This window comes from Peromyscus eremicus, chromosome 7 (genome assembly GCF_949786415.1).
Source record: "Peromyscus eremicus chromosome 7, PerEre_H2_v1, whole genome shotgun sequence".
Lineage (NCBI taxonomy): Eukaryota > Metazoa > Chordata > Mammalia > Rodentia > Cricetidae > Peromyscus > Peromyscus eremicus.
The window spans coordinates 97471421-97491022 of NC_081422.1; the positions used below are offsets into that span (position 1 = coordinate 97471421).

General features: G+C 45.8%; 1 protein-coding gene across 1 annotated transcript in view; it reads right to left on the bottom strand.

The window, feature by feature from the left end:
• Positions 1-1704: 1704 nt before the first annotated feature.
• The window catches only part of LOC131915330 (inhibitor of carbonic anhydrase), a 43356-nt gene continuing 25458 nt past the window's right edge, over positions 1705-19602 (bottom strand). The window contains exons 11-17 of the mRNA XM_059268475.1: positions 18580-18636; positions 14931-15086; positions 12641-12782; positions 7487-7551; positions 5274-5458; positions 2831-3017; positions 1705-1866 (exon numbers count right to left, since the gene is read on the bottom strand). Of these exons, the coding sequence (XP_059124458.1) occupies positions 1832-1866; positions 2831-3017; positions 5274-5458; positions 7487-7551; positions 12641-12782; positions 14931-15086; positions 18580-18636 (827 nt within the window). The 3' untranslated portion in view covers positions 1705-1831. The remainder of the gene's footprint in view (positions 1867-2830; positions 3018-5273; positions 5459-7486; positions 7552-12640; positions 12783-14930; positions 15087-18579; positions 18637-19602) is intronic.

Sequence of the window (19602 nt, forward strand, 5' to 3'; positions counted from 1 at the left end):
GGCCGGGTCATCATCTCGCTTCTTGTTTCCCTTCCCCCACGGCTCCTGGTCCCTCACTGCTATTGTTCAACCACAAAGAGCTGTTTCATACATTGTCCCCCTGATTTTTAGTTGTTTGTGGGAGGAGGGTACATCCTGCTCTGGCCAGTCTTTCACTCACTCAGATAACTCTGACTTGTAACAACATATGATCTTAGCTACGATTCCACACTCTGATTCCACACTTGTGAAGGGGCTGTCACAAGCTGGCATTGTAGTAATAACTAGAGATGGTGACATTTCTGATAAAGAACAGAAAAGAAACAAGTGTATCGCTCGTCACACTTTTAGAAACCTGACCCAACAAGCAGCAAGATACAATGATTGCAGTAATTTTAATATTTTCTAGGAAACATTAACTAAGACTTTGATTGCCTTTGACATTAATTTGCAGTGTCGAAACATAATGTCTTATGTATGTGTACATGGGGGTGCGTGTGCATGTATATACACAGGCGTGTGGAGACCGGGGGTCAATGTTAAGTGTTGGCTTCTATTGCTCTCCACACTACTTTTTGAGACAAGCTCTCTCCTTGAACCTGAAGTTCACTGATTGGGCTAGCCTGGCCACCCAGGGAACCCCAGGGATCCTCCCGTTTTTGCTTTCCTAGACTTAGGATTACAGTGCACATCACTATACCTAGCCTTTTACATGGGTGCCAGGGATCCCAAATCAGGTTCTCACGCATGTGCGGCCAGAGCTTTACCAACTAACTGTCTCCCAAACCCCCAAATTGTATTTTAAAAATACACAAAATCATTCCTTGTCCTTTCTTGTTATTATGTAAATCATTTCTGCTTAACACATTGATGTTTGTGTGTGTGTGTGTGTGTGTGTGTGTGTGTGAGAGAGAGAGAGAGAGAGAGAGAGAGAGAGAGAGAGAGAGATCTTGTAATCACTGTGGGTGGTATTCAGACAGATTTGTTGTTCAAATTATAACTGAATGATTTGTCTTTTGTGTAAAATAATAAGAGTACGAGGAGATAAGTCAAACTACTTTGGCAGAGTTCTTTTAAGCACATTATTTTTATTTTTAAAATCGTGTGTGTGTGTGTGTGTGTGTGTGTGTGTGTGTGTGTGCACGTGCATGCATGGTATATGCATGCACAGTCCCGTGTATGAACATATAGAGGCTATAGTTTGATGTCAGGTGTCTTTTTCTATCACTCTTCCCTTTATTTTTTTGAGACAGGGTCTCTTGATGAACCTGAAGGTCACTGTTTCAGCTAGACCAGGTGACCACAAGCTGCTGGGTTCCACCTGTCTCTGCTTCCAGTGTTGAGATTACAGATCCATGAAGCCACAATCAGTTTTTATATGGATGTTGGGGATTCAAACTCAAGTTCTCTTGCTTTCAAAGTGAACTCTAACCCACCTCCCCAAAGGTATATTTTTACACTTGTGTGTGTAAGTGTGTGGTGGCACACTCATGCCACTATGTCCATGTGGAGGTCAGAGGACAGCGTGTTGGGGTCCGTTCTTTCTTTAAGCCACTGTGTAGGTCCCAGAGCTCAAACTCAGGTCGCTACCTTGACCCACTGAGCCATCTGACCAGCTTGTAAGATATAATTTTTAGTAGATACTAAACTTAGAACCTCAATTTTAATACAAAAAGTCTTATTTGCCCCAAATTTAAGGATATACAGCGAAGCTTTCTGGGGAAGTGTTTTTATTTATTTTAATTCTTTTTGCTTCAATTATGACACTGAGTTATGAAGATGTCAGTATGCGTCCACATGGAGACAAACAGTTAGGTCCCCCTGGCCCTGTGTGGCCCCAGCTGAATGGTGTTCAATGTCTATGGAATGTGCAGGCATCCAGCAGGTCTGTGAAGCAAAACACAAGAGAAAAGATCGTCATTCCCCACCAGTGCTGGCCACACTCCTCTCTGCTCCAATTTCTTATGTTCTTAAAAGCAAAGTTCTTAAAAATATGTTGGGAATACTCTTGTCTTCTAAAAATAAGTCATGGTTAGTTGAGATGATTTAAGACCTTCATAGATACTCTGTATTCTAAATGTCTATCTTTAAATACCTATACTGTCCTTTCTTCCTGCTTTCAATATCTGTAGCACACAATATAATGCCACAAAAATTCAGGCATATGCCCAATACTAATTTTTTTGGCTTGTTTTTTTGAGACATGGTTTCTTTGTGTGGTTTTGGTGCATGTCCTGGAACTCACTCTGTAGACCAGGCTGGCCTTGAACTCACAGAGATCCACATGGCTTTGCCTCCTGAGTGCTGAGATTAAAGACATGGGCCACCACCACCTGGCCCAATAATTCTTTTGTCTCAGTTTTAATTTTGTTACCCAGTTCCTTTATTTTTAGACAGCAATTCCAAATAAAATATGTATACTAAGACTCCTCCGGGGCTAACCATGCTGTATTTGTTTTTATTAATGTTTGTACGTTTTATATAAAATCATCAAAAAATCAGTTTTTTGATCAGTCCTGTGCTGTGTACAGCTTGTGTCATTTCCCAAGCCCCCAGCTGACTAGCAAAAATGGGAATACATGTGAGAAGAACTTCATTCCCAAGTGGTCTCAAGTTCTGCAACACTTCTTGTCTCCTTCAGACAATTTAGCATTTCATAGATTGTGTCTTTCCCTGTTGTCTAATTGAATTGACTCAGTGGTAACTTAATCTTTCTGCAAGGCCAGGAGAAAGTTTCCACTTCTCCATGCCTTGCTGGGCTAACTGAGAACTCAACACACCTGGATTCTTAATATAAACATACTGACTTTGAACCTTGTGTTATTTCTCCTTGGTGGTCCATTCTACTTACCAGAGGACAAGCACTGTCTGAAGTTGGTCATCATGGTAAGATACTGTGGCCCTAGGTATGTTTTATATGTTGTTTTGTTCTGCAGGTTAGACAAGCATTCCGTGTCATCACTGAACAGCAGGTCCTTAGGTGAGGATTCAAACATCTGGAACATCATTTTTTCAAATCCATTTCTTCCAAAGAGCTCCTGAATTGGGACGAACAGACAGTCACCGAGGGTGCCAGAAAGCATAGAGGTGTCTACTCTGTCTAGAAGACCAGAGGCTTCAGGACTGCTCAACTCTAGGCCTTGGAGAACCCCAGGACACAACAGTTGAGGAAATGTTGTAGTAACTGAAAGCATGGTCTGTGGATTTGAATCCTGGCTTCATCTTTTCCTTGCTATGCGAACTTGGGGAAATTCTTCACTAAGCTAAGTCAACCTCAGTTTGTTTATTTACAAGTGGAGGCAGTAACATCACATTGTGCAGTGATTCATGTAAAGGAACGTAATTAGAAAGCTGGCCACATGTCACTACTTAGCTAGCCAGAGCCAGGTGTTTTCCCAGCTGTCTAAATCACCCTCCCGTGTCTCTCTGCTGCCTGGAACTCTTGCTCTTTGCCCCTCCTACTTTCTGGAGCCCAGCCAGTTCCATATCTCCATCCTACCTGCCTGCCTTAGTTTACTTCCCTTCAGTCAACGTGGCAGCTGGTCTTAATGTGAGACTTTCCCCTTCACATGTCCACAGTCCAGACTCTCTTACTTTAATGATTTTCCTAGGTATGAGAGTTAATCTTGATTGTCAACGTGATATACCTAGGAAGAGCGCTTCTCAGTCAACTAAAGCCTCTGTCAGACTGGCCCATGGGCATGTCTATGTGGCATTTTCTTAATAGTTGACATAGGAGGGCCCAGCCCACTATGAGTGGTACCATCTCTCAGCAAGTAGGCTGGGACAACACAAGAAAGATAGCTGAATGTGAGCCTGGAATAAGACAGTCATGTTCCTCCATGGTCTCTGCTTCAGTTCCTGCCTCCATGTCCCTATCTTGAGCTCCTGCATGGCTCCCTCAGTGATGGACTGTAACCTGTAAACCAAATATACCCTTTCTGTGCCCAAGTTACTTTTAGTTCATGTCTTAGCACAGCAAAGAGAAGCAAACTGGATACCAGACCACTGTCCTTTAACAGGATGTGAGGGGAAATATGATAAAACATGGATTTCTTCTTTGGAGAACTGTTATAGAATATTATTTTAAGGTGTGTTACATTTGTTTATACTGTGAAACATTTGTTTTAATGATGCAAAGATGTGTTGCATTCTTTTATGTTGCATTTGTTTAACTCTGTGAAGCTGTGTTACTGTGCCTGTCTAAAACACCTGATGGTCTAATAAAGAGCTGAATGTCCAGTAGCGAGGCAGGAGAAAGAATAGGTGGGGCTGGCAGGCAGAGAGAATAAATAGAAGGAGAAATCTGGGAGGTAAAAAAGGAAGAGCATGAGAACAAGGAGAGGAAGAGGACATCTGGGGCCAGCCACACAGCCACACACCACACAGCCAGCCAGCCACCTAGCCACACAGTGACACAGCCAGCCAGCCACACAACCACACAGTTACACAGTGACACAGGCACACAGACAGACACACAGACAGACACACAGACACACAGACAGCCATGGAGTAAGAATGAAAGGAAGATATACAGAAGTAAGAAAAGGAAAAAGCCCAGAGGCAAAAGGTAGACGGGATAATTGAAAGTTAAGGAAAGCTGGCTAGAAATAAGCCCAGCTAAGGCCAGGCATTCATAATTAAGAATAAACCTCCGTGTGTGATTTATTTGGGAGCTGGGTGGTGGGCCCCCCAAAAAAGTAAAAAGAGCAAAAACAACCAACATCAGGGAACCTCCAAGAATGGGGTGTCTATTGCAACAGGGAGAGGAGATTATGGGTTTTCCTTTGAATCATTTGAGTTAGGCATCACCTGCTTCATAAGATCAGCTCCTGTTGGCTTCCAGTAAGGTCAGAAAGTGTCTAGATGTTTGCTCTTTAACTTCAGATGGTGCCCAGCCTATCCAGGTTAATGAGACAAATTCAGATCGACTACAAGTCAGCTAGAGAAACCACCATTTTGCTTTTTCTACACTTAGCTCAGCCAATGAGCCAACAGCTCCCTACTTATTGTACCAGAAGAGAGAAGGGATTAATTCTCAGGGAGAATTGAGGCGGCCCAAGAGAGCCCATGTGTTTACTCAAGGCTATGAATCTCAGGCTCTTCTCTTGGATCCTTAGAGAGCTACAGAACAAATGGGCATCAGATACAACAGGACTAGACAGGACTAGAAGGTCCAGGGTTCTCTTCTCATGGAGAAAGCGTGTGAGCTGGGCTGGGTATGGGCACATGGGCATCTGTGCAGCTCTGGGAACTGGCACTGAGTCATGGGGAGTAGGCACTGGTGCCCATACCTGTTGGTTGAAGAGTATTCTGCGAGCAAAGTCGACCTTATCTTTCCTGGAGAACACAGCATGGTTTGGCACTCGGGCCAGGTGGCAGCTCTGAGCCTCAGTCACAGGCTTCCTGGTGCCATCAAGGCACAGCAGCTCAAAGTCTTCCTGTTTCAGACCCTTAGCCCAAGCCTCAGGGTTCTTTCCTAGGGAGATACAGATAGATCAGTCACAGCTCACAGCTTTGGTCCAGATGCCCTCACGGGGAATGAGATCGGCCATCAGTGCCTGGGAAGTCATGCTACACAGAGAAATATAACAAAAAGAAGAGAGTTCACAGACTCATCACCTTCTTGTTTGGGGCTCCATTAGTCCCATTCAAGGCAAAGATTTCTTAAGGTAGTCCCATGGCATTAACAACCCCGGAACAGGCAAATGTGCGCATGAGCCCCTGGCTTTGCCATCTGGAATGCTGCTCACCATCAATACCGAGCTGGCCCTTCAGCTAGACAGTGCATGAAGGAGCACTAGGAGTGTGTGTGTGTGTGTGTGTGTGTGTGTGTGTGTGTGTGTGATCAACCCCCATTTGACAAAGATAGCTCAAAGGGCATTTGACTTGCCCAGAACCACACAGCTTAGAAGAAACTCACAACCAGAGATGGAGTCAGGGGCAGGAAGGGAAAGCATGTTTTATGTGACTTAGCCTATGTGCTCTTCTCAGTAGTTCTGGAGTCAAGTCACTGTGTCCCCATTTCACAAAACAGGTCTTGACAGGAAGAGTGGTACAGACGGTCATGCTAGTGACTTAGGAGGCTTAGGCAGGAGGATTATGAGTTCAAGACAAACCTGGACAATGTAGCAAGACACTTTCTAAAACTGAAAAAGAAAATACTTGGGGCCTGTGAGATGGCTCAGTGTGGGTAGCAACCTGAGTTCAATCCTTGGGGCCCACAGGGTAGAGGGAGAGAACTGACTCCAGTATGTTGTCCTCTGACCTCAGAACAAACACACAGTAAATAAATAAATAAATAAATAAATAAATAAATAAATAAATAAATAAATAAATAAATAAATAATAAAAAATTTAAGAGATAATTATGAATGGTTGGAGAGGTGGCTCAGAAGTAAAGGACCAAGGGACCTGGGTTTGAGTCACAGCACCCACAAGGTGCCTCACAACTGTCTGTAACTCCAACTCCAGGGAATATGATGCCCTCTTTTGGTCTCTGTTTTGGCCATAAAGGCAACAGGTATGCATGTGGTGTACAGACATATATACAGGCAAAACACTCATACATGTAAAATTTAAAATCAATCAATAAGTAAACAAAATGTTTGGACTGTAGCCCAGTAGTAGAGCACTTGACTAGCATACTCAAGATCCTTGATTGAATTCTCCAGAACCGAACAAAAAATAAATAAAATAACAGTCCTGAGAGTATTAACAAAGAAGGGAAAATTCAATAAATTAGACTATGTTAAAATTAAGACTATTTCCAGGCAGTGGTGGTACACGTCTTTGATCCCAGCACTTGGGAGGCAGAGGCAGGTGGATGGATCTACAAGTTTGAGGCCAGCCTGATCTACAGAGTTAGTTCCAAGATAGCCAGGGCTATATAGAGAAACACTGTCTGGAAAACCAAAAGAAAAAAAAAGAAAAAGTAAAAAAGAAAACTGAAAACTGTCCACTCAGGGGCTGGAGAGATAGCTCAGGGGTTAAGAGCATACTGCTCTTCCAAGGACCTCAGTTCAGTTCCTAACATCCACATCAGGCAGCTCCAGTTCCAGGGTATCCAATGTCCTCTGGCTTCTTCAGGCTCCTGCACACATGTGGTGCAAATAAACTCATGTTGTCACACACACATACAAATAAATAAATAAATTTTTTCTTTGAAAAAGGCAAGCCACAGAGAAGCGCAGGATATTTTCCAAAATCAATCGCTGTCAAAACTTTAATCTTGAATATCAAAAGAATGCCTGTCAATCAGGGAGCCAGACCTACTCACATAGTCCATGGGCTCTGTGTTTTGTCATCTGGGGTCAAGGCCAAGGTGATAATTAGCATCACCGAGTCTGAACAGGTTGGAAGTCTGTTAATGCTAGATTAATTTAAAATGCTCGGACTCAGTCGCTGGAGTCTGCTAGGTTTAGTTATTAAACGTCCCCAGTTGCCTCTTGGGGCACCACTCTACAAGGGAGACTCCAAGGAAGGAAAGTACAATGCAGGCACCTACCATCAGTGTTCTGTAGAACTGTGGGGTGCTTCATGAAGGCCACATCCCCCTTCTCAACCAGACACCTGCACAACAAGGGCCAGGTCAGCAAGGAAAGTCAACAGGAGTGAAAGGGGTCACCAAGGGGGAGTCACACCCCATCCCCGGTTCCTGAACTCCCACACAAGAACTGTAGCCCCTTTCCTGGGTTCCTGAACACCCACACAAGAACTGTAGCCCTTGCAGGGCCCTTGGGTGGTAATCAAAGAAAGCAATGGAAAGACAGAACTGCTCGCTGACTTTTACTTGTAAAAACCACCATTCACGTCCTTGTTTTAAATTCCCACCACTTTGCCCAGACAGGGTGCTTGTGTTTTCCCATTAGCAGAGATATGTAAGGGGAGACCCACGTGGTGTAGTATCACACCAGGAGATCCTGTAATCAGTGTGGAACGCCGGCTGTGAAGGGGTTTGATTGCACTCATGTGTCTGCTCAGTATTGACAACAGTGAACACACTTCTCTAGACAGGACTCACCCTTAATCCCATGGGGAAATGTGCACCTGTGTGCAGGTACACTTTTTTGTTTTTTAACAAGAAATGTGAAGAAATAGATTCTGTGATATCAGCCTGATGGAAATGTCTATTGATTGTCAGGGACACTGTTGTGATTTGAATCTGGAATGTTCCTCCCAGGCTTGTATGGTGAAGGCTTAGTCCCTAACTGGTGGCACTCTTTTGACAGTTGGTAGAAACGTTAGGAGGCTGGGGGTTACGCCTTTGAAGGGCATATCATGTGCCCACTCCCCCATCCTGTCCTACACTAGCTCCTTCCTGGCCGTTATGAGGTGAGTGATTTGTCCCCTCATGCTCTTCCATCATGGCGTTCTGCCTCCCACAGGCCTATGCAGTGGGGGAAGGTGACCATGGATGAGAATTACTAGCCACAACTCCTTTAAGATGTTCTCTTAGGAATTTGTCACCACTGTAAAAAACTATCACAAGCTCCTCTCCAGCATTCTTTCTTTCTTGTCTTTGGGTGACTCTGTCTACAACTAGGCTCAGTTGTGCCCATTCAGACTCATGAAAACCCCTCACCTTACTTTTCTTCATGGTCTCTTTATACAGATTCCCACTTCTGAATGGGCATGGTCACCTGACTTAGGTGAATCAGCACCTCAGGGCAAGGCAGACCGAGCAAGACTGCCCACTCTTTAATCTCAAAGATGCTCTCCTAGTCTCTGTTCTCTACTCCAGATCAGTGGTCCTCAGAGCCGGAGGCTAAGGTCCATCAGCATCACCACCAGCATCCTTGAAACCTGAGCAGGTCCCTGAGACCCACCAGCCTGACAGGTGAATGGGAGACTGTGGTGATGGTGATCTGGAATCTGCCTTCCCAAGCCCCTCAGGAGAATCTGAGCCACGGTCAGTCTGAGAACCACAGCGTCACCCACTCACTTGTGATTTTCTCACCTCCCACCAACCGTCTTTCCAGTTCCTCCCAGGATGCATACACTGTGCTTCCTGCTTCCCAGAGAAAACACAGGAATCATGTGGTGGCTTTTTCCCTGTGGTCCTCTGTAAGACCTGCCAATTGTTTCCTCTTCTCCTACTGTCCAGTTGGAGGAAGCTGGGTCCCCCAATGGCATGGGTCCTCACCGGGTACTCTGATCCCAGCCCCCACCTGTGATCTCAGGAAACATCTGCCACAGTTATACCTGTTCTCATATAATTTTAATCTTTCTTTGCTCACAGGACTCTTTCTCATTATATACCTTTTCTGGGTTTTGTTGTTGTTGTTGTTGTTGTTGTTGTTGTTATTTTATTTATTTATTTTATTTGTATGAGTGTTTTGCCTGCATAAAACACTGTACACCACATGTATGCAGTGCCCATGGAAACCAGAAGAGGGCGTCAGATCCTCCTGGAAATGGCACTACACATGGTTGTGAGCTGCCATATGGGTGCTGGAATTGAACCCAAGGTAAGTGGTTTACCAACTAAACCATCTTCCCCAGTCCCTGAACAGATTCTTAAACTGGGTTCTGAAGAAATTGAAAGGAGACAAAATAGAGTGAGCAATGACGTTTAACTTCAAGTATTTGTTGTTGGAAAAAGTGAAGCATTTACAGCCGCTTGAATTTATTTTTTTGTTCGATGGAAAAAATAACAGCATGTTTACATGCTGGTGGGAATGACCTAGTAAACAAGAAAGTGTGGAACCCTGGTGGTTCAGTCAGTTAGGGTACAGTACTTAGAAAAAGAGGATGTGAGGATGCAAGAGAGAGAGAATTGATGGGGTGATGCCCTTAGATCATCAGGAGAGGCCGTCTCTACCGGTGTAGGACTGGGCTCTGACAGGAGAGGACAGGTATCCACAATGAGGGGCGGGAAGATAGCATCTCAGGGTACTAATGCTGATGGATGCTGCCGTGAAGCTGACCCAATACTGAGGCTTTGTGGGCTTCCTCTTCTAATTGCTTGGTCTCCTAGGAAGCAGATGGGACCCAGAGGCATGCATCTTTTGAGTTTGGTCCTCATCACTTGAAAAGAAAGCCAGACAGCTGGAGGTCTCATAGTTCAGCCAGAAACAGGGTCAGGCACTGAGTACAGAATAACAATGACCGCGACTGGTCTTTAAATGTGTGCGGGTGTACCGTGGGAAAACAAGGACGTGGCCAAGGGTGTAAGAACAGAAAGTACTCACAGGATTGGGGTTTATCAGGATGAATGAAATTAGGGCGAGTGAGAGGGAGGGAGGAGTGACAGAGAATGCAATATTTGGGACTATGATGGTTCTCTGTGTGCTCCTCATCATTTTGTAAAGGGAGTAATTTGTGTTTTCAATAATTTTAAATCCTATGCATCAAAATGGGACTGGGCAAGGGGGTGACATCTGTAACACCAGAATTTGAGAGGCTGAGACCAAAGAATCACAGATTTCAGGCCAGTCTGAGCTACACAGTGAGGTTCTGTCAGGTCACGAAACTTGACAATCTGAGTTTGACCTCTGGAGCTCATATGGTAGAAAGAGAGAGCCAACTGCCTCAAGTTGTCCTCTGATCTCCACATGTACACTGTTGAGCACAAGGTGCTCTCTCTCTCTCTCTCTCTCTCTGGCTCTCTTGCTCTCTTGCACTCTGGCTCTCTCGATCTCTCTGGCTCTCTCGCTCTCCCGCTCTCTCTCGATCTTGCTCTCTCTCACACACAGATAGATAGATAGATAGATAGATAGATAGATAGATAGATAAATAGATGGATAAGCAAATATTTATTTTTTTAAAGTATTGAAGTTGGGCCAAACCTAATACCCATATATCTTAGGATATAAAGAAATTTTAAGCTAGTTTGGGTTAAACTGAACATTCAGCAGATATTATTGTCACTAATGAATGACAGATAAGAGAGGCAGAAGTTTGGAGGGCAGGGTGAGTGTACTCTCCTGGTGTACATGGGGACAGAAGAGTTCTCTAGAGCTCCACATACTGTCCACACAGCTTTGTATATGGGGCCAGGAGGGTTTTCTAGAGCTCCACATGCTGTCCACATAGCTTTTACTTGACCAGCACACCCCCGACACACAATTTGAACATGTCCAGCCTGGCTCATCATACTTAGAACTTGGTCTGCCTATTCAGCCAGGTCTACAGGGCTCAACAGACATGGCCACCACATGCTGACCCAGCAGGTAACAACCCAGACCCCTCCTTCTCCACACTTCAGTCTACAAACCTCTCTTGCTGACCTTACTGCAGTGTAGTTACTACAGTGTGCCGTGCATGCCCCCATTCCTGCTGACTCACTTCTGGGTTACTCTTGCTACAGGGTTTCTCAGGCTGAGTTCCTCTCGTGATTTAGTTATCTGCTCTCATGATCCCTCTGCCATGAAGGCCTTCCCCATGTACCTTTTCTAAAACTATCCCCTGCCCTGGTCACTGCCACCTCACTCCCTGCTGTGTTAGGATCTTAACTATCTTCCAAAAGTACATGACTACTAAAGGCTTGGTTCTGGGGGCTGGGGAGAAGGTTCAGTGGTTAAGAACACTTACTGTTCTTCCAGAGAACTAGAGTTCAATTCCCAACACCCATGTTGGGCAGCTCACAATCACCCATAACTCCAACTCCAGGGGATCTGATGCCCTCTTCTGGCATCTGCAGGCATCTGTATGTACATGATCATATTTGCCAGGACACATAGACACACAGACACACAGACACACACACACACACACACACACAGACACACACACACACACGCACACACACATACACACACACACACACACACGGACACACACACAGACACGTGTACACACATCAAGGTTAAAATAAAATTTAAACTTAAATTTAAAAAAAGAGCTTGGTTCTGAGGAGATAGTATTAGAGGTGAAACCAGGAGGAGATGGGTCCTTGTGAGAAATCCTTAGGTCATTGAGGCATGCCTTTGGAAGGAATGGTTGGACCCTAGCCACATTGGTTCTACTCAATCATGGACTAGAACCTCTAAGACCATGATCCAAAATGAACTTTTTCTCCTTACAAGCTGGTTGTCTCAGGCATTTTGTTACAAGGATGGAAAGCTCCCTAACACATGCTTCCCCTTGGTCCCTCTACAGCATACACAATTGAGAAGAATCTTGTTTGCTTGTGTGTTCACTGTCCTGCTCTTCCTCTGGGACGTGGGGTGGACAGGACCGTGTGTGTCTTGTTGTTTGCTATAATGCCTCTACTTAGAATAGCACCTGACACTCAGTGCTCTGTAAGTATGTCTCCTTTTTCTTGAATGGGTGGAGGAGCCTAGACAGATCTGTTGTAAAAGATACTCATCAGCTGAATGTAGGAAGCAGGTGTCTGGGTCTCTCCTGTGACTGACAGCTGAGCTCTACCAGAGCCCACAGATTATCTACAGTCACACAGAAGAAAGGAGGGAAAGTATACCCTGCACCCCTGATCTTGTCCTGTCCAGGTCCCTGAAGTGTCCTCAGATGGCTGGGCCGGTCACTCTCTAGAACCCGGCTGAATATCAAACCTCAGAGCCACTAGATTGCAGAAACTCTACTCTCCAATTCCGGCTCCTTCTAAATCAACACCCAGATACTAGAATGATGAAAAGGATGAGGAGATGAGGGGGGTCAATGGGGTGATGCCAAGAGAAGAAAAGGCACAGATACCAACCTGAGAGCTCCGCTGGAGCCGTGATACCCCTCATGGCTGTTGGCGGCACACATGTGGGCTGGGTTGTCACCACCAGCACACAGAGCACAGAGACGGGAGTTCGGATTAGACCCTGGGGCACAGCTGTGACTGAAGAACGCATCTGTGAGGAGGGACAAGCAGAGTCAGCTCTTCCTGTGATGGCAGGAAAGCCCCAGGGTTTGTCCCTAAGACTGCCTGTCACACAAGCAAACAGCTGGTTATTTGGCAACATTATTAAGGGGTTAGGGAGATGGCTCAGTCAGCAAGGTGCCTGCCATGCCAGCAAGAGGACCTGAGTTCAGATCCCCAGTAAGAGTTGGGTGCTGCGGCAGCGTACGTCTGTAACCCCAGGAGATAAAGAGAAGCAGACCCCTTCAGCTCACAGGCCTGCTGGCTTAGCCAAATTGGTGAACTCTAGGTTCAGTGAGAGACCCTGTCTCAAAAAAATAAGATAGAGGCTTTTAAACCCAGCACTCAAGAGGCAGAAACAGATCTCTGAATTTGTAGCCTGGTCTACATGGCAAGTTCCAGGAGCGCCAGGGCTACACAGATGAACTCAAACAATAATGGTCATATGGAGTTCAACTGAAGAAGACACCCAACATCTACCTCTAGCTTCCACACACATGTGCACACCTATGTACCTGCATGTATACATATCCGCACCCACAAGGACACATATATACACCACACATACAAAACTAATTTTTAGAAAAGGAACAAGAACATTATGGAACAAAAGAAAAGATTCCAGACAAAGTAAAGGGACTAGCTGGGGATGGACCAGACTGTGAGCTCACAGAAGTCTGTCCCCACACAGGGCAGGGGTGATGAGGGACAGAGAGTTTAGCCCTAACAGAGTGGAAATGGGGGTGGGGTGGGAGGAGGGCTGGCTTATTTAACCTACACCAGTGTTTTCTGACCTCTGTTATCTTGGTCTTCTCTTACAAAGTTTGTCGTTGTGACGGCAAGTCAGGAAAGGAGTAGAAAGCCATGGCTTCCAAGCCTAGCCCAGGGTTCCAGGGAACTACATTGAGGACACTGGGCATGGGCCCTTCCCTCTTCCAACTGACTGCCTATGGGTACCTGTCGGAACCCAAGTTACCACACCCAGGGATCAGCATATCCCCTCTTGCTCTGGGAAGAAGGATTATGATTCATTGAAGCTGGAGATAGAGGGACCCTCCATAGACCTGGGAGTCAAGACAAGAGATGAGGAGTGAGCAGGTGGTCCCCAAGGGAGGGGGAGAGAATAGAAGCCTACCACAGGAGACTGGCACCTGAAAAGGCCTGTGTAGGAGCAGGGTCCAGACAGCACAAAAAGCTTAATGGAGGCCATTGGAGTAGACCATCAAGAAAGGGGAGTGGAGTCGGGGCAAGGCTCAGACCCCAAGGGATCTTACTGTGTGGCTACTGCTCTTACTCCCTAGAGAAATGGGGAGTCTCTGGCGTGACTAGGACATTGCTGGACTCAGTGCATTGGCACACGGTCTCATGCACACTTTGCAGAAGTCTACCTGACTGAGAGGAGGATGGGATCGAGGGCTGATGAGCAGCTCAGGTGGCAGGCCGCTGAAGTGGGCCAGGAGAGAGGAGGGGAAGTAATGAGAGATGGGTGGGAGGAGGAGAAACTGTCGTTGCTGGGCAAGTAGGACTCCAGAGTCCTCCACCGTGCTAGGCAGTTCTGGAGCATTACCAGGGTAGGAGAAAATGCAGTCTTGGACAGAGTGAGCTTGATATGCTTTTGAGACCCTAAGTAGATATGGCAATAGACAGTTCAGTAGACAAATGTTTGAGCTGGGTGTGGTGGTGCATGCCTGCAATCCCAGCTCTTGGGAGGTAGGAGGATCAGGAGTTCAAGGTCAGCCTCAGCTACATGATGACTTTGAGGTCAAACTGTATTTAATGAGACTGTGTGTGTGTGTGTGTGTGTGTGTGTGTGTGTGTGTGTGTGTGTGTTTGTGTGTGTGTGTGTAGGTCATGGAGCAATCTGTGTTTGGGAGTTATCACTCTTTAAACACAATAATAGCAGTAGCAGCCATCTTTTTCTCCAGTGCATATCAAAAACCCACTTGCTTTTGATGGGAGTGCATAGCCCAGAGGGCAAGTGGGTGTGGAGAAAGGGGAGGGGCGGGGCTCACCCTCTGTCTGTCAAGTCCTTGACCCAAATACCTACCTAGGGCATCCCTTGCCACCCGTTGGACTGAATTTTCCCCAACTCAGGTACAAGCCCGAGGAAGGCACCACTTCACCTTCAGAGCACACTTACCAAGTTTGCAAGACCCAGTTTGGTTGTATATTAAACCCAAGGGGACAATCCAGCCCGCAGAAGTGCCGACGGCTGTGTGGCAGGACTTCTTGCCTTGAAGAGAGTTCCAGGTGATGCCAACGTCTGATTTCTTAACCACGGCCACAACATAATAACCTTGTGGTGGAGACACCAAGACACAAGCTCTCACTGTCTGGAGGAGAAAGGCAGACAAAAGCAGTATCTGACCCGCCCTCTTCCCCATGACAGTCAATGGCTTCTCTGTGTGGTGGAGAATATGAGCTCGGTTTCTCCATTTCTGTTCTGTCCCATCCCTTGGATGACATGTGGAAACTTGCAGAGCCAACATTTGCCTACAAGTGTGACCTTAGATGTGTGAGAAAGCAAGGGTGGAAGTGGTCCAAGGGGCCCTTTGCGTCCCTTCAGCACCCCTCTTGCCTCCTTCCTGGACTATCATTTCCGTACCATTGTTCCTATCCAAAGAGTACACTACTGGGTTGTGTTCATTAGAGAGTCTGATCTGAAGAAGGGATTGGAAAGATTAGATAGAATTATAAATCTTTGGAATTAGAAAACAACATGATTCACCACCGCCTCAGCGGTGCTAGTGGCAGAGGTGGTGCTAGAATCTCTCACGGGCAAACAGATTCCACTGAGCCAGCAGCTAGCCTCTGACTGGGCTCTGTTATACAAGGAGCTAAATACTATCTACTAATATGAAAATACTAATACTGTCTTCAGGTCTAAGATTTTTTATACTTATGGCATTAAATACTATCATCTATCTTTGACTCTGTGTGTGTGTGTGTGTGTGTGTGTGTGTATGTGTAAGAGAGACAGAGACAGACAGAGAGAGAGAGAGAGAGAGAGAGAGAGAGAGAGAGAGAGAGAAGAAAGAGGGAGACAGTGAGATAGTAGAGACAGAAAGATAAGAGAGAGACACAGAGAGAATTGGTGTGATGGTTTGATGGACAACTTGACAGGATGGAGATAAGGTTCTGGGCATGTCAGTGAGGGATGACTGAGTTAACTGAGGTAGGAAAGCAGGTACCATTCCCTGGGCTCCATAAAAAAGGAGAAAGCTGTCCGAGCCCTGACATTCATCTCTCCCTGCCTTCTGACCACTGATGCAACATGACCAGGCAGCCTCCCCATCCCACCACCATGCTTTCAGCACTATGATGGATTGTATCCCCTAGAACTGTAAGCTAAAATAAACCCTTCCTCCCTTAGGATGCTTTTGCCATAGCAACAAGGAAAATAACTGGTACACTTGGTTAAATACAAAGCCCTCTCCATCCATGCTCTGACTGAACCTTCTCTGTCATAGTCAGCATGGTCTTCTAAACATCTTTGTTGATCTACATTTCATGGGACCTATAATTGCAGCTCCTGGGAATTCAACTGCTCTTGAAACAGGCATGTTATTTCCGACCATAAATGATCGGACTAAAATACATGGCTGATGAAAAGCTAGTCCTTGGTTTGGGGGACAAGGAAACAATTCAGATAAGACTTCTTAGCCATGAATCTAGAGAGGGGAAAGCTTTGGGATCCTGTCTCACAGGGAGATTAGGGTGGGCTGCTGTAGGTGAGCAGGGACATGACCCTTCAACTTTGCACTCTGATGACCTTTGTGAAGCCTGGCCCAGGAGATTCTGTGACCTGGTGCTCAACAGGGACAATGCTCACCCTAGGCTGCATGTGCTGTGCTGAGCCAAACCCTCAGCTCCCCAGATCTCTGCTGAGCCTAAGTAAGAATCTGGGGTTCACCCTGGGGCTCCGTGTCACAGTGGATTTTTGAACCTTATCATTAAATCCAACCAAACAGACTTCCAGCCTTAGCCAGGGAGTGTTTGACTCAGTAGGACTAGGAAGAACCCAAGAAATTTCATTTCCAACAGATTCTCAGATGATGCTGGTGATGCTGGTCCAGGGACCACACCCAAGGACCATGCTTCACCTACTTTTAAGACTGTCCAATTCAGGAGAGATGTAAGATCCTTAAGGCCGTGTAGAAAGGCCAGGCAGGAGAACTTATCTCCTGGATGTGTGCTGACTAACCTTATGTCAATTTGATACACAAACTAGAGTTGTCTGAAAGGAGGGAACCTCAATTAAGAAAATGTCTCAATAAGATTTGGCTGTAAGGCATTTTCTTAATCAGTGACTGATGGGTGTCTTAGGGTTTCTATTGCTGTGAAGAGACGCCATGGCCACAGCAACTCTTATAAAGGAAAACACTTAATTGGGGTGGCTGGCTTACAGTTCAGAGGTTTAGTCCATTTTTGTCATGGCAGGAAGCAAGGCAGCACGCAGCAGACATAAAAGAGCTAAGAGTTCTTACATCTTGACTTACAAGCAACAGGAAGTAGTTTGTCTCACTGGGCATGGCTTGAGCATATATGAGACCTCAAAGCCTTCCTCCACAGTGACACACTTCCTTCAACAAGACCACACCTACTCCAACAAGGCCATACTTCCCAATAGTACCACTCCCTTTGAGGGGTCATTTTTCTTCAAACCACCATAATGGGGCAGGACCCAGTCCATTGTAGATTGTTCTATCCCCAGACTTGTAGTCCTGGGTTCTACTAGAAAGCAGGCTGAGCAAGCCATAGGGACCAAGACAGTAAGCAGCACCCCTTCATGATCTCTTCATCAGCTCCAGCCTCCAGGTTCCTGCCTTGTTTGAGTTCCTGTCCTGACTTCCTTTGGTGATGAACAGCGATGTGGAAGCACAAGCTGAATGAACCCTTTCCTCCACAACTTGCTGTTTGGTCCTGGTGTTTTGTCGCAGCAATAGAAATCCTATCTAAGACAGGGTGGTTTGTTCTAAAGACAGGTCAACTCCCTTGTCAGTAAGTTCCAGCTAACCACAGAGTGGTTCCCATTTTCCTCCTCTTCCTCAGCAACCCTGGGAATCTCCTTCTCACAGGAGGCCTCACCTGGTCTAAGAAGTGCCCAGTTTGTTTCTGCCCCAGTGTTGACCTTCATACAAGGATGGGCACATGACAGGAACACAGTGCTATGTAGGAGGACTTGGGGGTCTCACTCACTTCAACTTTTCCCAAGCTTAGTCACAGCCACCTCTGGCTGTGTGTGTGCCCCTGGGAAGCCACCCTGTCCTTGGGCCTCAGTGTCCTCATCTACATCCCATGGAGCAATAGTGTCCATCCTATCAGATTGCTGAGAAGAATAAACAGGAATCACGCTAATGGAAGTCTTTTCAACCATCAAGTACCCTGCACACATCAACTATTATGGCTGCTTTAGGACAGTTTTGTATATCGACAATGAACCCGATCTTCTTTTCTCAACTCTAATAAGTTTGGTTTTATTTATTATTTATTACTTTTAATTTAAGTGTATGTGTGTGTACCTGCATGAATCTATGTGTACACATTCATGAAGGTACTAGCAAAGGCCAGAAGAGGGCACCAAAGAGGGAACTGGAATTACAGATAGTTTTGAGCCACCTGATGCAAGTACTGGGCATCAAACCTGGATCCTCTATAAGACCAACAATCATACTTCACTGCTAAGCCACCTCTCCAGTCCCCAATTTTATTTGTTTTTAAGGCTTCCTTTATCCTCTTCCAAAGCATAAGATTCTGCTTTTGAACCCCAATGTTACTGACTCACTCACCTTCCAAAGGTGCATTCACACACTTAGACCCCAGTCTCTCACTGCCATGTGTAGACACTAAAAAGAAAAATAGAAACATTGAAGGTTGTTGTGGGATATTTTGATTGCATTCTGACAATAAAGTTTGCTTTGAATCAGAGAGCGGAGCTAGCTACTAGCCGACCAAAATTAACCATAGAGGTTTTGGAGGACTGAGGACAGATAGAGTGACAGGAAGTAGTAGGGCAAGGCTTAGAGAGCATCTCAGCCCTTTTGGATGAGGAACAAAAGAGATAGGAGGTCACCAGTTGCTTCTGCAGTGCGTCTCTGATCATTCAGGTTCTTACCCTCATATCTGACTCCCGAGTTTTTATGGATAAAGAGTAATTAGATAAACGCATCAGAAGGTCCATGCTAAACTCTCATGTAAGTTACTCTATCCAAGCTGTGAACTTCTCAGTCTCAACTGAGATTGACTAAAATGAGAAATGTTGGCTTAGTGATCTATCAACAGGCAAAAGTTCTGCAGGCGCATTTAACCCCCTCTCCTCCTGCCCTTTGCTATTAGAACTCTAGGTTCCATCCCGGAATCTCCTCAACCCTCAGACAGATACAAAAGAAAATGAGATGCCCACCGAAGGGGAGGAGGAGAGAGGCCACTGCAGATATTGGCAGAGATCCTTCTGAAGGAGCTGCCTGGCTCTGACGTCTTCCCTGAGGTAACAGCTAGTCCAACTCACGGGCTATTTGGCAAGCACTGTGACGGCTCTACCCACTCCATGCCCTCCAGCATCATTATAGCCATGATAAGAGGTATGGTTTTGAACTCTTTCTGCCTGTAACTGTCCTGGCAGGGGCAGAGATCCTGAAAAGACACACACGTGTTCCCCTCACTTTGGCAGTCAGTCTATTGACACAGTTGTCCTCAAGGAACTGGAAATTCTGGAGGAATTTATTCCTCTTCTTCATGTGGCTATGGTGAATAAAGTCTCTCTCTCTCTCTCTCTCTCTCTCTCTCTCTCTCTCTCTCTCTCTCTCTGATTT